Genomic DNA, 19860 nt, shown 5'->3' on the forward strand with positions numbered 1-19860 from the left:
TTATTATACTCACGGAAATCATTGGGGCAAGCAGCTGTGCTGCAGGGAAATAACTAGAAAGGAAAAGGCTGCAAGTCAGCTTGCTTACAGCAGATGGTGATTTTGTAAAGATTACCATTGTGAAAGCCCATAATGCCACAAATCTGAAATTTGAAATCTCTGTCATGGGGTGGGAAGACCAGACCCACTAAGCATCTCGCATGTACATGCACCACCAGGTATCAAGCATGTCATTAATTTCTCTTAAGTTCTACAGAAAATTATGCCACATTTCAGAGAAAAAAGGATATATTTCATGCTTTACAGCAAGAAGTATCTTATGATTCTTCTCAGCCGAAGTGTTAGAAGCTTCTCTTAAGATCTAAGTTTGACTAGAATTTTGTTGTTTTTTTTAAAAAATCACTTTCATAAAAATTCTGCTGTTTTCCTGGTTTTCCCCCTTTCTGAGATATTAATGACTACTTCTTTTCAGCTGAACTGGCTGTCCTTTTTTGGCATTAAAAGATGTGTTGGGTTTGCAGAGGATCCATCTTAATATGTATACTTTGTCTATTTGGCCCTGATTAATTTTGTTCTCCTTTCTTGATTGAACAGTTTGAAAAATGTTCCAGGCATTGTTTAGTCAAAAGCCAAAACCAGACTATATATAACCCATTAAAGTGTAGGAAGATCTCATTTCTCTAGCATGCTCTGCACTAGAAAGTATCACTCCTACTTGGCAGGGACTTTTAAGGTATAATGTGTCCATCCTATCCCAGAAAGCATGCTGAGATTTTTATGGGCATTTTACATACTCTGTGGGACCTTTATATTTAGTACTTGTTGTGCAGAAGCAAATCTTGGATAAAACTGGTAGGCAGCAAGAATTCAGCCACTGCACACTGGAGTCCTTTCTTGTGTTCATCTGTTATCAGTACAGTATGAGACATTTTTAGCACAGTGTGGCTGCTTTAATTATTTCCTACTTCGGTCTTTGCCACTAAGGTAAACATTCTGATTCTTTCTCTTAAGTTTACTCTGGGTAGTTAACAGTGAACTTCAGATGTTGCACATCTAGTTCTTAGTCACAACAATAAACTTGCCCAAAACTACTGATTTCGTTGTGTTTTAGTTCATTTGAAGTATGATGCTTTGTCTGTTTGCAGATTTAGGAGTTCATTGTTTAACTAGTTCATTTTTGAAAAATTACTTTGTCCTGTGTAAGTGATAGAAATTTATTACCTAATTTGTCAGAGCAATTTGCTGAAAGTCTGAACCTGTCCTTGATTCATGGATGTGGGTGCTTGATCAGGATTCCTCTTACTTCTGGAAATAGCTACAGCTATTTTGCATAAGTAATTTTTGCAACAACATGTTGTAATATGTAAAAATGTGGGCCAGCAGTTTGTCTGATGTCAGTTATAATATGCGGTGTTGTCTAAGTATGTAAGTTATTCATGTGTCTAAGTATCTAAATATGGATGTTATTCTTAGTTTATGTGCAGGGATACATGTTCAAAATTTTTGGTCTGAATTTTCTTCTAAACAAAGGGTTAATTTGGCAAAATACAAATAGGGAAAAGCCTCACATTTGCATATGGTAAATTAACTTTTCTGTTGCTTGACCTTTTTGGCTGGTTATGTGTAAGAAAATTTAAACTGTTTGAAATTTGGAATTTAGTTTTGTCTCGTGGAAACATTATCAATAAAAAGAAAAGGATGAGAACTTTTTTGTTTTTCAGATTATTGTTGGTTTTATCAAGTAAATGTTTCTTAAACAGATGTACTATTTCATTATCTTCTGAGCAACTTTCCCATAGTATTTTATATTAAAAGCTGAGACATCAGCAATCTTTTGTTGTTGTTGCTTATGTAATTATTTTGAAGAAGCAAACAAAGAGGAGCTTCATGTGTTATCCTCAGTGGTAAAGCCTGAGAATGTTTCCATGGTAGTGTGAGGACAAAGCAGATGTTCTTGACGTCCTATAGTCACAGATCAGATGTAAGACATGGTATTTGTTTTATTTGTTTTGTTTTCTTATTCTCTGCAAAGATCTTGGTTGTATTGTATTACTTGTGTGGGAGTTTATGGGAAGAAAAATTATGAGGTGTAATTTGAATTTATTTAAGATCTTTTTTCTTAGGTGAGACCCCAGTTAATCAGAATACATGGCTGGGAAAACATACCAATCATAAATTTCTGATTCGAACATTAATAGTAACAGAAAATTACATTCTGTGTTTTGTAACTGTATGAAACACCATAACTTTTTAATATAATAAATTGAGTTGGCTTAAATTTCAGTGCATATATTCAAAAGCAGTGACAGCAAAATCCAAAAATTATCCCTTGACACTGATTCATGAAAGTCAGGGGTTTTGTGCAGGACTGCATTTAATTGCCAGTCTTGCTCCATTTTGCTCTGATTACTGCTATATTTTTTTGTGAAGTGTCTTGCAAACCTAGACTGCTCTAGCCTCCTTTCATCAATTTTTATAAAGACAAAAAGCCAGTGAATAGCAATGAAGAATAAAACAACATGTGATTGTAGTGCCACAGCAGTCAGATAGCTTGAGGAAATAATTGATGACAATGTAAATGTGAGTTCTCTTGGAATCTTTGGAGAGCACAATTTTATATATTCCCTGCTGTCTTCCTGGATCTTTCAGGATGCTCTTTGGAAATCTCTTCCCTCCGTCACAAAAATGTTTCTTACTTCTAAGAGTATTTTGTACTGTTGTAAAATTCTTTTTGAATCTGTGCTATTTAGCCTTGTGCAGTGATGACCTTTGTTGTATCATGGAATTACTCTGTTGCTGTGTCCAAACTTCTCTGACCTACCTACCTGGCTGGGTCCCATTTTTCAAGCCCAGAGCTACAGACACCAGAGTATAAGCAGGGGCTCTGAACCTCTTCTTTTCTTTAGTCCAAGGCTGGGAGCTTTTCCTTTGTGCCAGTATTGGGGCAAATGAGGAGAAAATATTTTGAAATATGTGTTCAGGAAGACACTATGGAATGACACATTTCTTCCTAACAGTGTTTTTCTCCCTCTTGCCAAATTCATTGCAGCAGAGAATCATGTGGATGCAGTCCCTTGGATGGTAGCGAGAGCATGTCGAGTCTCCTCACCCTCTTAATGGTGTGTGCATGTGTGTGAGCTGAGCTTACCATTCATGGATGTAGTTGAAAATCAGGATAAGGGGCTCAGTAGAGAGTTATATCCTGTTTATAGGATGTAGCTGTATATCCTTCCATAAACTTCAATGCGGCAAGAAAGAGGAGGGCTGCTAGAGTAAATGTCACTACTTCTCAGATTATTTTCACCAGTATTCATTTGATGGTGTGTTTTTCAGCTGATAACAGAGGTAATTGAGGTAAAAGTGGAACTTCAGTCTTAACGAGCAGATATACAGTCCTCATGCCTTAAATTCCAATTTGAGAAAAGGATTGTGATTTTCCTTTTTCCCTTTCTGTTCTTGAAACTCCAGGGAACATAATTATTTGGAGGAGTGTGCAGCTGGTGGGCAAGGGACTCTTTATCACCAATGCTGGAGCATTTTAAGGGAGATCCTGGTAGAAAGGATATAATACAATTTGCACCCTGAGGGATAACCAAACATTTTCAGTTTTAACCAGTAAACTGTTCATTTTCAGCAGATAGTCATAGAACTGCAGAACTGCACACAATACTCCAAGTGAGTTCTCACAAGAGCAGAGGGGCAGGATCACCTCCTTCGAGCTGGTCACGCTCCTTTTGATGCAGACCAGGATGCAGTTGGCTTTCTGGGCTGCAAGCGCACACTGCACGTGGCCCTTTGCATTGTGGTGCTTGAGTGCTAAAATGTAACAGTACCTGACTATTTTCCAAACATTTTTATAAAGTAGGGAAGTACTCTTTTACCCCCCCTTCTTTTTCTTTTAGTTCTTTATCTAAAATAGAACCTTATCTGTGTGAGTGCTGACCTAAGTATCACCAAGCGTCATTCCCTTTTCCATAGGTGCTTGCTTGAAGTTATGACATCAGGCCAGGTGAAACTAATACAAATACACTGATTGTTATGTAAAAAAAAAAAAAAAAAAAAAAAGTGGTGTCCCTATTGAATGGATTCAGTAAAAGTTAATAATGATGTTACCTTTTTTTTTTTTTCTGATGTTTAACCTCTCTTGAAGGCATCCATGTGCCTGGATCAGGGATATCTGTTTGACTTGCAAATTAAAGGCAAAGTGATTTTGAATCCTTCTGAAGATTAGAGATGCTTAAATATTAGCTGGAGGCAGTTCTACAAGCTTGAAAGTACCCGTAAAGTTATGAACAAAAAGCAATGCTGAAGTTTGAATCCAATCTGTGCCTGCCTATTCTTTTTCTAAGCCATATGTGGCAAAGGAAAATACTACAGCCACTGCGTGTTTCTAGAAATCTTTCTCTGTACATGGCAAAACTCTTTGAAAAGCTTCCCACATTAAAACAGGATGTGGAAGGAAGCTTGCAGACTGATGCATTTTTAGCTAATTTTCCCTGGCTGATCTCTAACTGTATTAAATTTTTGTCAAGAATTGCTTAGTGAGGAAACAAGTATCTTAATGGTCAGTGGATATTCAAGTGGCAGCTCAAGGTTCTTGAATACCTTCTCTAAGAAACCTTTTGATAATAGCCATCAAACCCAAGAACTTGTTCTTCCTCCAGCAAGCAACTAGTATGTAACTCATTGACAGCATTGCCTGTGTGTTCAGAGAAGCACTAAAGAAGTGGCTGTTCATGGATGCAGTTCATTGAGATGAATTGTTCTACAGCTATTCTGACTTGCCCTTCAGTTTCATTAATGTGGAATTTGTTAGCATGCTGTTCTTTACAGTGAGACAAAGATTTTGTAATAATACTTTTCTTCTGGTTTGTTTCTTTTAATTGTTGAAGCAGCTTTGAAAATATGTGTGATGTCTGCAGAACACTGTTGCCTACAGCCCGCTTCAGGCATATTGTGTACACTGATCACACACTGTAAAAAATTGGGTTATTCCATTGGTGAAGGCAGTTCTTCAGAAAGCTGCTATTTTGGGGCATTCTTACTAACTTGTGCAGTAACTTTTTAGTATTTAGCTATTTAAAAGCCATGCAAACTAGAGGCGAATGTAACTGTCTTAGCAAATTTAGCAAAGAAATTGAAAAACTGAAGGTGATTGTACATGTTTTTGTAGATACTTTCAAAGGGGTCTGTGCTATTATTTTAATTGATTTTAAAAAGTATTCCATAAACTGAAAACACATTAGCATGGTTTTTATATCTAATGGTTGTTGACATGTGACTGGATTCTCTTAACTATTTCCTTACTACCCTGAGCAAATAAATGGTTCCTTTGTTACAAAATATAAGGTGTAAAAGAAGGAATTCAGTAAGATGTTTCTAGTGAATATTGGGTGGCCCTGATGCCACATAAGTGATGGAGGAAAATGAACATTAACAAGCTCTTGATTAGAGTCCCATAGTACGTAATACCTCCTGTATTTCTTCAGGAAGGATGGGGCATCCTTCTACATGCGCAGTCATGCCTAACTCCTTTGTATTGCATGAGTAAAACACATTTTAGAAGTTGTTATTTACAGTCTTCAGCAGCTGAGGAAACTGCTGGCCCTGCAGCATGCTTGCTTCAGGGAACATTGTGACAGAAACAAAAACTTTAAAGAATGGTTGTAGAGAACTTTACAGTAATTCCATTTGTTCTCTTTTCTGCTGTTCCAATTGAATAAACAAATATTTACGTATTTCTTAATAAAAGAAAAAAGGGTAAGCTTATAATGTTATCTGGAATGTCTGAAACAGAAGAGCACAAAGCATTAGGTGAATTTAGCACTGGAAAGCATAACTTTTTCAGAAGGAAATGAAGTTATTTTTATAAATATTCAAATATTTGCTGTTTGTTTTTGTTGCTGTCTAATTAATATTATGGCAATTGATTTGTTTTTAAAGATTGATTAGTGTTCTACCCTGGGAACAAGATCAGTAAGGAAAGCAAGAATAGATACTCCTTGGAGGCAGGAGGGTAGTAGCCTGTGATTTTTGTTTGTTCTTTGGAGATTAATGCAACTTTTGTTCCTTTATGTACAACTGACTTTTGCAATGTCTTTGGCCAGATTTGCTGTAGGCTTTATGTTATTTGTGTAGTCCTGCTGATTTCAATGAAATTACAAGCAGTGCAAAAAATTGAGAATATGCATTAGAGAACCATGATAGGAGGCCATCTAGTGAATTCACCTGTGGAAATTGTCTTAACATATATGTATGTGAATTTTCCTGTAGTCTGGGCCTGAATGTAAGGGGCCTCCTCAGGCACTGTACAGGTGTACAGAAAGAATTGGAGAATTATTATGGGAACACCACTGCTCAGGTGCACAGCTGTGTGGCATCCAGATTAGATCTGGCTGTCATCCAGTCAGCTGCTGGTACATACAGAGGAGTGATCTGTCCATGCTGGCATACTTCTGCCTGTCTTCAATCAAGCACCCAGGCAGCGAAGAATAACTGTGTAACAGCAGTGTGGTCACCCACATTATGAAATGTTTTCTAGCATTTTCAAAAGCCATATTGAGAATATAGGTAACCTTGGCAAGTAGAGATTGTCTAGGGATGGCAACTTAACACAAATGTTAAAGAGTGACCACAGCATGAGGGAAGCAGGTACAACTTTTGCTGTTGGTTTCAACTTGCAGGTGTTTCCCTGTCTCAGTTAGAAAAGCCCAATATTTTAAGTAAAATCTTCTTTTTAGATGCACTTAAATGAGATGACTTGCTGAACATAATAAGAATCGTAGAAAAATAATTCTTTGATCATCACTTGCATTGCTTGTAGGCATTTTTTATGAATGTAGACATATGTGAAACAAGTAATATATAAGACTTTAAAAAAATTTTGTTGCTGGAAATGATTTCTCATATTAAGGCTTTTCTAATTCCAGTTGAATATGTTTAAAGGGGAAAAGAAAGAAAAACATTAATCTTGGGTTGGAAGATAGGATATGAATGCAAATAAATTTTAGAAAGTTACATTAGTGATAAAATGAATGCAATTAAAAAGTGAATTATCACCCAGAAGATGTTTTTTGGAGGAGTGTGTGTGTGTGTGTGTGTGTGTGTGTGTGTGTGTGTGTGTGTACAGCAATTTGCAGGTGATTTCCTCTCTAAATAACGTAGTATGTCTTGGGAAGGAGAGAGGTGCTTATGGCAAAGATGTTGGTTCTGTTATTGAAAAAGGTTAACAGTTTAGTCTGATAATCTTCAAATATGTGCAATAGGTTCTTTGATAGATAATGGTAAGATGTAGAATAAACAAAACCCCAAGAAATAATTTTGAATTAATTTGGTTTCCTTGTTCAGTTGTAAGAATTTTGACTGTAAATCTCCATTATGACTGTATATGGGTCTAATCGTAGTTCAAAATGAGATGAGAATGGTGTGGTATTGCCCACCTGTTTACCTCTGTGGAAAAGAAACATGATGTTGTCCAGCTAGCTGTTGGTCTATATTAAATAAAAATCTTTCAGCTTTGCTGTGTGACAAAATCAAGCACAAATCTGGTTCACATTATAAAACTGCAAGTAGGACTTCACAAAAAAACCTGAACCAGAGGTTGGGTTGCCAGTGATTTGGCCTGTATTTAGGGATAAGACTTCAGAGGTTCTGCCACAGATTGTCCCTCCTTACTGGAAAAGGAAAAATAACTGTCTTGTGTACACTAAATAGTATGAATAAGAATAAGCACAACTATTAATGAGGCACAAAGAATCTTTTAATTTACCTACACTGATAGAAAACCTGTTAAAGTCAGAGGATGAGCTGAAATTGGGCTAAATTTTGCGTAAGTAGAGGAGGGATATCTTTTTACAAAGTATTTTCACCATTTGAATTTGTTTATATGCCTGACAGAATAGTTTATGGAAGCAGATGTGTATGCAGTTTATTATGCTACTTTCTAATTGTAGTTTGAACAATAAATACAACTTTAAAAAGAGCTGTCTAATACATCCAGGTATATCTAACTGTGATATTATTAGTGGATATACTTTAAGTGCTTCCTGAATAAGGACTGTAGTGTTAGGCCCTTATTTTTATCTTCAGGTTCACATTTGCTCTTCTTACTCTCCATTAATAGGTAGCATAGATCAGTCAGTGTTAAAGGAGTTGCCTCCTGAGCTCCTGGCAGAAATTGAATCCACCATGCCACTTTGTGAACGTGTGAAAATGAACAAGCGCAAACGTAGCACAGTTAATGAGAAACCAAAATATGCTGAAATCAGTTCTGATGAAGACAATGACAGTGAAGAAGCTTTTGAATGTAAGTAGTACATATTAATATTTAACCTTTCTAAAAAGATACTTCTTTTTTTAAGTTGGCTATTCCAAAAACTTATGAAAAACAAGTTTCCTGACAACTACTTAGACAAGAATCTTTTTTTTCTTTTAAAAGAAAAATTACTTGATTTCATTTTGTCACTCAACATGAAAGCAGCTGTATCTTTAATTTCTTTTCCTAATTACCTTATGGGAAGTTGCTGCCTAGATTTTTTTTTTTTTCAGTTGTAGTATGAAACATTTTTAGCCAATCAGATTAAGGAAAATATCCTTTAAAACAGCACTGAAAACTAGTATACAAAGGTATGCAGAGAAAAATTCCAGTAAATAGATTTCAAATTATTCTTATTTTTATTAATTAGTGAAGGATTTCTGACATGATAAATTGAGACTTTTACTGGCTAGAAGAATTTTTTCTATTATTTTGCTGCCATAATGTTTGAAAAACTGGAGTTGTTTTTGATGGGTTTTCAAAATACCATTTACTGATGATACTCTTCTTGAATTAACTATTTTCAAAGGAAGAGAGGAAGATTGTAGTTGGAATTTTGCTGCACAATCAGATCACATTCCTAAGTGTCAAGAAATTATGTGCCTCTAGGTTAGAAATGGATTTCCTACTTGCTAATAATAGATCAGTAGTTTGTCTCTATGATTGTCCGGTTAGCCAACACTGAAGAGTAACTATTAAAACAGACGAATCAGTTCAGTCTGAGTTAGCATCTTATATGTGTTACCCATGCAGGGCTGGAGGAGAAGTGCTTATTGCTGTTGACCTGAGCAGGAATCTTGCTTATCATGCTTTTTTTCCACAGTTAAACTCTTTCCACCTTTGCTTATATAAACATTTCACTGAACATTTGTAAAACATAATGTTTTGCTTTTTAGTCTTTCTTAATGTCTAAAAGAAAAATATTTGTTTATTCTGCTTTTTAATATGTTTCAAGTTCTTGTCCAACAGTTACGCAGTGCTTATGCATGCATACGCATAAAAATTGTAATAGTGATACCTCTGATCTTTATCAAAGAAGCAGAAAAGAATTACTTTGTTCGGTTTTTCATTTAATTATAACTGAATAACGCTGCTTTGAGTGTGAGTATGAGATCTTGAGGTAATTTGTAATCAGTCTTGATTATGGCAAAGGCTTAATGATATTTTGCTTATGTTTACCATATCATATCACCTGTTTATGGCGCTAATAATCTGGAACAGTGAATTTAAAAATAATACAGAATTATTTAAGTTGGTTGGGAATGGAGAGAATTGTCAAGAATTTCATACACCTTAATGCATGAATTAGCCATAGTGGCTGTTTAAATTCTTAAATATGAATTAAAGCAAATTAAGGAAAACTTTCACATTAATTATATGCTTTGAGAGATTCTACGTTCATTATATCCACTCAAGATGGCTGTCATTCTGAACAACTGGGTAAGGACATACGGTTTGAAAATAAACTGCAATATTTCTCAAAGGATACTGAATAGAATTGAATTGAATTAAAATGAGACAAAATGATTAAGGGAATAAAATATTTGTGACAACCACACCAAATAGATTTATATTGTTACAAATGCATATTTCAAAATTCTTTTGGTTGTCTAAACTTGAGCTTAAAAAAAAGAAATAGTAATTTTATAGAAGACAATAAATACATTTCATTTCATGAAGAAAGGACATTCCATTAAATTAAATTATTAGAAATCAAAAATTGATAGAAACAGTCTCATACAATAAGTGCTGAATGTGTTACTGCATAAATGTTTGGCAGAATTCAGAAGGAAATTGGGTATTTATATTCTGAATACTTTTTATTTATGTATAAAATCAATAGGAACTCTTGCAATGTTACTAATACTTACATTTTTAGTGGATTTTGTATACCTCGGGATAAATTCTGTAGAGCACTGATTGTGAATAGCTGTTCCTATGTTTGTCTTACTTGCCTTGCAGAGCTAGCACAACTGTAGCAGAGCCTGTTTTGTCATACAACAGTAAAAAAATGGTCAATGTAAAATTCTGCTGGAAAGTAATACTGGAAATTATTTTCTCATGGAGGTGTAGCTGGAGTCAGAATTCATCCTGCAGAGCTTAAATTGATACTAATGATCAGTAAATTGTGGAGATAGATGTCATCTGCCTGCACAAACTACTGTCTCATGGGGGAAAATGAATCAGTTTAGATTTATGAAGACTTTTCTTCTAAAACACTTACTTTCTTCTTCAGTGCACTCACTCCAGGTATCTAGAATGGCCCTCCATTGCTTTAATTGCAGTTAAGTCTCAGCCGTTTTAGACAATGATAATACGTCAGGCATCATGAACATGACTGTAGTGCATTCACAAGCAAGTCTGATTGAGAAGCAGTGTAGTACAACTCAAAGCCTAAACTGAGTTATTACCTTAAAGACTTGCGTGAACTCTGTGCAGAACTTCTTTCACTACATTTTTAGAAGTGAAAGCTCTCTAGGGTCCAGTACAGAGCATTAGTACCACCTCAGTGTTGGTTTTGTTTTGGGGTTTTCTTTAATTAATTCTGAACCAGAGCTGACTATTGACTGTATCCTGGTGTGTTTATCAGGTGTGACTATATCCTGGTATTTCCTGTGCTTCCCAATAAATTAGCTTTGTAGGAAAAACTTGTCAGTTTTGTTCCAGTTCTGAATAAACACGTGGAGCTCAGAAACAACCCTGTATACAGTCATACCTCTCTAAACTTCAGAAGATTTTGGTAGAAGTACACCAGATGTCAGAGCAATCTTTGAAGGTTCACAAACTCTACTTAGTCTAGAATCTGATGTTTGTAACTGTTTTGATGTGCACGGCACATTTATCTCAGTTTCTTAAACATTCAGTTCTTCTGGCCTTTTTGGTCCTGCCTGAAAACAAGTTATAATAACTTTCTGCAGTACTGACTTGGTGTCTGGCCCAGAATTGTGACTCCAGCTTTCTCCTTTATTCTGAATTTCCTGCAGTATGTATCAAGACAAAATTTTAGCTGTTTTGCCAAAGCAGAGTATCTTTAAGCCAGAAGATTGCCAAGTTTCATTGGAACTTGCTATGTTAAATAGGCAAAGCAATCACTGAATTGGAATATGAACGCCCAGTAATTGTTGCAACTTGAATAACCGAAGAAATAGGCTCAGTGTTCTCTTATGAAAAGATGAAACTTATTTTGATTTGTTCCACTTTCCTTACTTTGCTTAATGCCCTTTAAATTTATAGTTTTAAATGTTTCCTAGTGGCTTTGACAGTGTCAGGCACAGCTTTCATGTAGCTAAAAAAAAAATGTTAGAATAATGCAGTAACAGAATTTGATGTAATAGTTTTAAAGTATTCACTTGTTTTACAGAACAGCTGTAAAGTAGTGTTTAATTTGCAAATCACAGAATCACATAGGTTGAAAAAGACCTTTAAGACTGTTGAATCTAACCATTAACCCAACACTGCCGATCCCACCAATAAACCATGTCCCGAAGTGCCACATCTACACATCCTTTAAATATTTAAAGATGTTTAATTTTGAGCTGTTAAAAATTGATTTTTTTTGTATTTATAATGAAAATGGATTTCATTTCTAGCTTCTCGTAAAAGACATAAAAAGGATAGAGATGAAGCTTGGGAGTATGAAGAACATGACAGAAGATCTTCTGGTGATCATAGGAGAAGTGGTCATTATCATGAAGGAAGGAGGACTTCTGGTAGTGGCCGTTACCGTAACCGCAGTCCCGATGACTCTGATATGGATGATTATTCTTCTCCCCCTAGCCTCAGTGAGGGTAACAGATCATTTTAAAAAATCAATTTTGTTCCAAAATACCAGTGTGTTTTTAATAGACATGCTAAACATTTAAAAATAACCCATCTTTACATGCAGTAATGAATACAAGTGTAAGAAATGTAAATAATCCTTTATTTAATTTTTGAGAAAGTATTTGTTTCTTTATCTTCATAATTAGTGGCTAGAAAAATGAAGAAAAAAGAAAAACAAAAGAAGAGGAAAGCTTATGAACCTAAACTAACACCTGAAGGTAATTTTAGAAGATACATATTCTACAGTTTGTGTTTTGTGTTTTGTATGTAAACTAATTATTTATACTTTTTTTTTTTTCTTTTCACTAGAAATGATGGATTCCTCAACTTTCAAAAGGTTTACTGCTTCAATAGAGAATATTTTGGAAAATTTGGAAGACATGGATTTTACAGCTTTTGGTAATATGCCAGAAATTTTCAAAATGATTTTTCCTGTTAGAAACACAAGAAACATTAAAAAATGTGTATAACAGTGTTTTCAAACTTCCTACTTGGTGATTTAATTGCTTGTGACACGTGATTGGCCATACTGCTTTTTTGTGGCTTCTGCCTTGAGGGGTTGGCCTTTCAATTGCACTTGCTGCTGCAAGAAGATCCTCCTTCCTGCAGAAATCATAGTGAGACAACTAATAGTCCCTTGGAGTGGAAAGGATATCTCTTTGAGATGTCATGAGAATGTTACTGTTCTGTCAAACATATCTTTTCAAACAAGACTGACATAAGATAGTTCTCCTGCTAATAATGTCCAAGGCACATAATTTTTCATCTGTTGTGGATTTTAACCAAGCAGTGTTTGATTATTCAGCTCAAGTAGCTGAGTCTTGATGTGTTTATTGCTTAGCTGCTGAATCACTATATGCTCCTTAACCATTTCAGTGGAAAGCTTAGCGTAAGTGTCTGCAGAACTAGTTCATTTTAACCAAGGTGGGTTCCTATTGAAATGGGTAATAGAGCATTTGGGGTGGTTGTTTCGTATCATTTTTGTCACAGTATTAGAACAAGGGGAGGAGCGTGGTAAACAAATCGCTACAGTTCTTAAAGCAGTAATGTATAGAACCTTGGATTTGAAAGTGAAGTAGTTGGTACTTTCCCTGTCTTTAGCATCATGTTTTTTTTCTAATGGTAAATACAATTAAGACACAGTGTATCCCAAGATACTTAATTTCATATGTGGTTTTCATCTACTGCTCTTCCGCAGATTTGACCTTTAGAATTGGGACAATAATAATTTAAGATTTATTTTACTGAAATGAGGGTGATGGCGCAAGAACTGCAATAAATGGATTTTGCTGTATTAAAAATAGGTGCCTCATGTTAGGCAGTCATGTTTAACAAGCAGTCATTTAACACAACCAAAAGTTGTCATTATCAGTTTTCACTAGATGGAACTCTTAGATGCTAACTATTTGGAACTATTAGATGGTAGCTATTTGGAAATCAGTTCTTTTTCTTTGGTTGTTTTTTTTCTCATATTGGCTGCTTTCCTTGAAGTTTCATTAGAGATATGACTAGGGTTGGTATCTTTGTTTTTTAAAGGTGATGATGATGAGATTCCACAGGAATTGCTACTTGGAAAACATCAGCTTAGTGAGTTGGGTAGTGAATCTGCAAAAATCAAGGCAATGGGGATTATGGACAAGGTAAATTTTCGTAGTCTTCAACTCTTTCTGATCATGTAATATTGATAAATACACGAAAACTTACATCCCCTGTTACAACATTCCGCCCTTTTCAGCTGTGTGTGTGACAGTGTGAACAGTTGTGCTTTTGCTGAATTAGCTGAAGTGCTCAAATGTTACCGCTTCGAACTGTTACTTTGTCTGAAGCTGAGCCATTGTTGAATGGTCCTCCTCTGTGTCAATGCTGGCTGTATACCGATACATAATACCCATGCCTGAGTAGTAAAATCTAAAATAGTTAGTCTGCTTTCACAAACGCACATCAGCCTATGGGCTTTGCTTCTTATGGCTGATGTTGACCAACCACAGTAAATCAGAATCTGATGGCAAGGTGAAAAAATTAACCCTTTCTGATATACGACATTGGTGCATTGTCCAGACAGCATTACAGTAAATTGCATGCTTCCTCCCTCTCTCCAAAAAAGACTTTCAAACTTACAAGATTTAACATGGCAGGTGGTAAAAAGATTCATTTTCTGTAGATTGCATATCGTGGTTTCTTTGCATATTCTTCTCAACTTCAGAGGGACTTTTTCTTGATGCAGACCGTTGGTATTACGTCTCTAGAAACAATGTTCTTGCTTTCCTTTCACTTTCCTGGAACTCCTTGCTTTAAGCTGTTTTATATTCAACTCTTAACTCTGCCTGCTTGTGACCGTTTACATTTATGAAGTGTCTGTGAAGATAGGTTTTCCTTAATCCAAAATTTAGAAATTCTTCCTAGGTTTGTCTCCAGTCTCCTCACCTTGCTTTGTAGCATATTTTCAACCTGAGTGTTTCTTTTTCCTGATAGTCCTAACCGTTAGCCTGTCTTCTATTTTTCACACATGCATACGTACATAAATACATCCCTATATATATAAAATCAGAATTCTATTGCTTCTAAAGATGAGTGCCAGTAGCATCTGCATGAGTGAAACAGGCTCTCTTGAGTTTAGCATATTAGAATACATTTCCTCAAGTCATACAATAGTTAGGGTTGGAAAGGACCTTAAGATCATCTAGTTCCAACCCCCCTGCCGTGAGCAGGGACACCTCACACTAAACCATATCACCCAAGGCTCTGTCCAACCTGGCCTGGAACACCGCCATGGATGGAGCATTCGCAACTTCCCTGGGCAACCCATTCCAGTGCCTCACCACCCTCACAGTAAGGAACTTCCTCCTTATATCCAATCTAAACTTCCCCTGTTCTAAGTTTTAACCTATTACCCCTTGTCCTATCACTACAGTCCCTAATGAAGAGTCCCTCCCCAGCATCCTTATAGGCCCCCTTCAGATACTGGAAGGCTGCTATGAGGTCTCCATGCAGCCTTCTCTTCTCCAGGAACAGTGCCAATTTTCTCAGCCCATCTTCATATGGGAGATGCTTCCAGTCCCCTGATCATCCTCATGGCCCTTCTCTATACTTGCTCCAACAGTTCCATGTCTTTTTTATGTTGAGGAAACCAGAACTGCACACAATACTCCAAGTGAGGTCTCACGAGAGTGGAGGGGCAGGATCACCTCCTTCAACCAGCTGGTCACGCTCCTATACAACATTAATGACAGTTATGCAATTTAAAATCTTTTTTTATAGGTTTTGCTGTTTGAAAATGCAGTTTGTTTGCAATCTTAGAATATATTTCACCTAGTTTAATCCCATTATCATCATTCACCTTATTTCAGATTGCTTACAGTATCACTGCTTCAGATTATATAACAAGTTCTATATCATCTATGGATATGCTTTTCAGCAATTTAGAAGCCTTTATGTTCCTGCAGTTTTCTGATGTGTTTCCTTTCTTGTTTATAGCTCTCAACAGATAAAACAGTAAAAGTCCTGAATATTTTGGAGAAGAATATTCAAGATGGATCAAAGCTTTCTACGTTACTTAACCATGTGAGTTTCAAGTTACATGATTTCTCAACATCGTATAGAATAGAGTTTTCTTGAGGCCTAAATAGTGAGAGCTTCAAATGCTATGTATATGTGAAGGATTTTCTGATATAATGCGTATGTGATTAAGATTGTCAGATTTTAAGATTTGAAGTAAAATTCATTGATCATATTTTTTTCAGTGCTAAACTTGTTTTATCATAGTAGTAATAACTAACAGGTGTATTGGGAGAACTGGGGGGGGGGGGGGGGGGGCTGTTTCAGTTTTAAATATTATAGTTTGATCCTGAAATATTCATGGTAACTGGTGCAATTTGCACCACTGGTCATTTCTATGCTACTTCACTACATGTGCATAAAACATCCCTTACACAATGAAAGAAGTACTAGAGGTTTCACACAGAGAGTATTCTCCTGAGCATTAAGAAATGAAACTTTATTTAGGTCTGTTATTATGCCACAAAGCTAAAATTGTCAATGTAAACAAAACTATCAGGCAGTCTAAGATTTTTCCGTTTTTTTTCATGATTCACCTAAGATAAATGGGGATTTAGAGTTTTAATGAGATTGATATGAGATATTGCACGTGTCATATATTTATTTCTACACTTTCTAGTCAAAATAATATTCTAGCAAGAACAGAGTTTTTGAGTTTTCTAAAAAAAAGTGTTTTATCTGCATAAATAGTAATTATTTATGTTCAAAAGGAAGAATTTGAACTTGCAAATTAAAACCAGAGACACATTACTTGTACCTAAATACTCTCATCTAGATAGTTTGTAGGGTTTTCAAAGTTTTATTAGATGGTTCTGAATGTCTTTAGCAATATGAAAAATAAGTGAAAAGAAAAAAAAAGCTGGCTTGCCTGCTCTATTTCACTGTCATTAAGTCTTTATGCAAATGGCTTTAAAGTGATAATTTTTTTATCTTTTTATACTCAAGATTATTAAGCAGTGAATTAAATTGTCCAACTATTGCAATTCAGAGAGAAAGCTTTGATTAGAAAAAAAAAAAGCAATTTTTAGCCAAGTTTTAGATTTTTCTTAAAATGTATTGAAGATGATTCAAATCATTATGGCAAAGAAAACCTCTACTAAGGGTTAAGCTTACTTCAGTGAAGATATCCTACCTCCATGTGAAGATATTTTCCAGAGGCAGGCGTGCACTTGTGTATTCTTCTAGTTTCTAAAATTAATGACGGAAAGAAAGAAAAAAAAAAAAAAAGAAAATATTTAAAACTACTTGGAGTTTTGTTTTTTTTTTTTTTAAGCTACATTTGGGTAAGGACAAATGACTTAAAACCAATCTATGCAAGAAATTTACAGGGATCTCCTGATTTTCAGATTTCTGTTTATTTTACAAATATTATATTTATAATGCACTGTGATACTGTTTTAGATTATCTTACCCCCAAAGGGGAAAAAGTTGGTGTGCTTTCACCAAGCTCTTATTTTTACAAGGAAAGCCAATGGTTTTGAACTATGGTGTCAGACAGGCAAGAAAGGCTGTTTTTCTCTGTGAGTTATATCTGCACCGGAGAAGCTAGGAAAAATTCTACCTACTTTTGCTATAAATAATTTTTTTACAATATTTAAGTACTGCTGGGTGGTCGTAATTAGCGTCATGCATATTTGTTTTTGTAACTTGGACAAACAGTAATGCAGAGATTCTGTGCCCTGTGCTATATCTAAGTAGACATAGTTGGTAAGAAATGTTTTAAAACCATTGATAGGTTGGCCAATGAATCAGAGAAGGTTGTGTACTTAGGAGTTTTATGTAACTTGTAACAATCTTATTGTGTAAGAATTCCCTCTAGTGGCAAAAATTAGACTGATCAAAGCAGCACCAGGTGTGCACAGGACACTGAAGAAAACTCTGGATGCATGAGTTTAGATTTTGCTTAAGGTACAGCAGTCTTCCTTCATAGTGGGAAGTTCCAAATGATATACAGAAAGCTTCTTTGTGTTCTAGCAGAAAAATACAGTGAGGCTTTTAAAGACTTGTAGCTTAGGGAAACATACTACAAACATACTGCTGATAATACAAACATTACTTGATTTCTAAAACAAACTGGTTTTGTATCCAAAAGAAAATAAAGTATTTTATACATGCATGTATGTAAGTATATTAATTTAACATTATTATCTTTTACTTGGTAAGTATAAAAATTTTACTTCTTCACATAATCCCGTTTTTCTTGCTTGTTGCAGAACAATGACACTGAAGATGAGGAGAGATTATGGAGAGATCTTATTATGGAAAGAGTGACAAAATCTGCTGATGCTTGTCTTACTGCTATCAATATTATGACATCACCAAATATGCCTAAAGCTGTATATATTGAGGACGTAATAGAAAGAGTTATTCAATACACAAAATTTCATTTGCAGAACACACTCTATCCTCAGTATGATCCTGTTTATAGAGTGGATCCTCATGGTGGTTAGTATACTAAGAATTTTTTTTAAATCTTTCCACATTAAAAAATACCAAAACACATCTACTGTATGATGATGGAGTGATATGACTTTCTGGAATAAGATTTTTATATGCAACTCTTATACTGATAGTTCTTCCGTATCACATACAGCATTGTGAATTAATGCTTTGTGTTAGTGTGAGGATGATGAAGTATGCAGTAAAAAAACAATGAATGAAATATGTCCTGTGAATAACTTAACTCCTACATAATCTTGTTTTACTGTAATAATGTCAGTGTAACCAAAGTATTTAGACTAAAGTATTTAGAAGTTTGTGTGAAGTTCAACTTCTGTGTATATGTAGGAATGATTCATTTTGTAGACATTGTGTATATAACGATTTATTTCAGTGAAACATATTTAGCATTCAACATTTTGTGGTCACATACATACCTTTAGATTCAGATATCCAACTGCAAGAACCTTTTCAAAAACCTCGGATCCAGAATTTAGAGCAATTACGAAAAATTAGTATCGTGAACTTCTTGCTTTCCAGCTGATGCTACTAAATAGTTTTTCTTTTGTGAGCAATTGCTCTTGCAAAGGCTGTAGTTACCCAGTTTTTTGAGGGCACTTTTTAGAAAGATCATATTTCTTGTATTTCATGTGAAACGTTGAAAAAATTTATAAAGATATTTTTTGTTTTCTAGGTGGTGTTTTAAGCTCAAAAGCAAAACGTGCCAAGTGTTCCACCCACAAGCAAAGAGTTATAGTGATGTTGTATAACAAAGTTTGCGATATTGTCAGCAGCTTGTCAGAGTTGCTAGAGATACAGCTTCTTACTGATACGACTATTCTTCAGGTAAGCTTTATCAGAAAAATTCTGTCTGAGAATGTCTGGGTTTTATTTTCCCAGAGAGAATATGAAGAATGATTGTCTCAGTGACACGAAGTATGAACTCAGTATAAACTTTCAAATTACTGACATCAGAGTGACTAGTTTGTTCTGTAATAGATAATCCGCAAGAGAGAGCATTTAATGTTCAGATCTTTAATGCCTTTTCTTGTACACTTAGGTAAAGTTTAACCTGATTGTATTAAAATGTAAAATCATAGAATCATTTAGGTTGGAAAAGACCTTTAAGATCAATGTTAACCCAACACTGCCAAGTCCCCTGCTAAACTATATCCCAAACCACCGCATCTATATTATCTATATAACAAATCACCAAGTTAAAGCATATAAATCACCATTATGCTTTAACTTGGTGATTCATAGTTTCAGCACCATTAACTGCAAGATAAAATAACTCAGTTTTTCTAGATATTTTTGGTGAGGGGGTTGTATGGTGTTAATGTTTTGCATCTCTTCTGATTACTGGTAATGTTTTTGGTATTTAAAGTTAATAGTTTGATGTGTGCAATTGAGTTATGTCATACATAGAATGGAATCGTAGAATCATTTAGGTTGGAAAAGACCCTTAAGATCATCAGGTCCAGCCATTAACCTAACACTGTAAAGAGTTACTACTAAACCATGTCCCTAAGTGCCACATCTACAGATCTTTCACATATCTCCAGGGATGGTGATTCCACCACTTCCCTGGGCAGCCTGTTCCTATGCTTGGCAATACTTTTTTGTTTTTCCTAATGGCAAATCTAAACCTCACCTGGCATGAATTGAGACCATTTCCTCTTGTCCTGTCACTTGTTTCTTGGGAGAAGAGACTGACCCCCCCCTTGCTA

At 35.3% G+C, this 19860-nt stretch overlaps 1 protein-coding gene across 9 annotated transcripts in view; it reads left to right on the forward strand.

Moving 5' to 3' along the window:
* NIPBL (NIPBL cohesin loading factor) overlaps positions 1–19860 on the forward strand; it is a 154709-nt gene that overhangs the window by 102511 nt on the left and 32338 nt on the right. For 6 of the 9 annotated variants that reach the window (XM_062612944.1, XM_062612941.1, XM_062612947.1 and 3 more), the window contains 8 exons: positions 8123–8305; positions 11905–12102; positions 12283–12354; positions 12446–12535; positions 13673–13776; positions 15611–15697; positions 17905–18136; positions 18825–18976. In XM_062612944.1, the coding sequence (XP_062468928.1) occupies positions 8123–8305; positions 11905–12102; positions 12283–12354; positions 12446–12535; positions 13673–13776; positions 15611–15697; positions 17905–18136; positions 18825–18976 (1118 nt within the window). The remainder of the gene's footprint in view (positions 1–8122; positions 8306–11904; positions 12103–12282; positions 12355–12445; positions 12536–13672; positions 13777–15610; positions 15698–17904; positions 18137–18824; positions 18977–19860) is intronic. The other 3 variants (XM_062612943.1, XM_062612950.1, XM_062612946.1) reach the window with 2 other exon arrangements.

The sequence above is a fragment of the Pezoporus occidentalis genome, unplaced genomic scaffold (genome assembly GCF_034315485.1).
Source record: "Pezoporus occidentalis ecotype Australia unplaced genomic scaffold, CSIRO_AGI_Poc_V1 ctg162, whole genome shotgun sequence".
NCBI classification, from domain to species: Eukaryota; Metazoa; Chordata; class Aves; order Psittaciformes; family Psittacidae; genus Pezoporus; species Pezoporus occidentalis.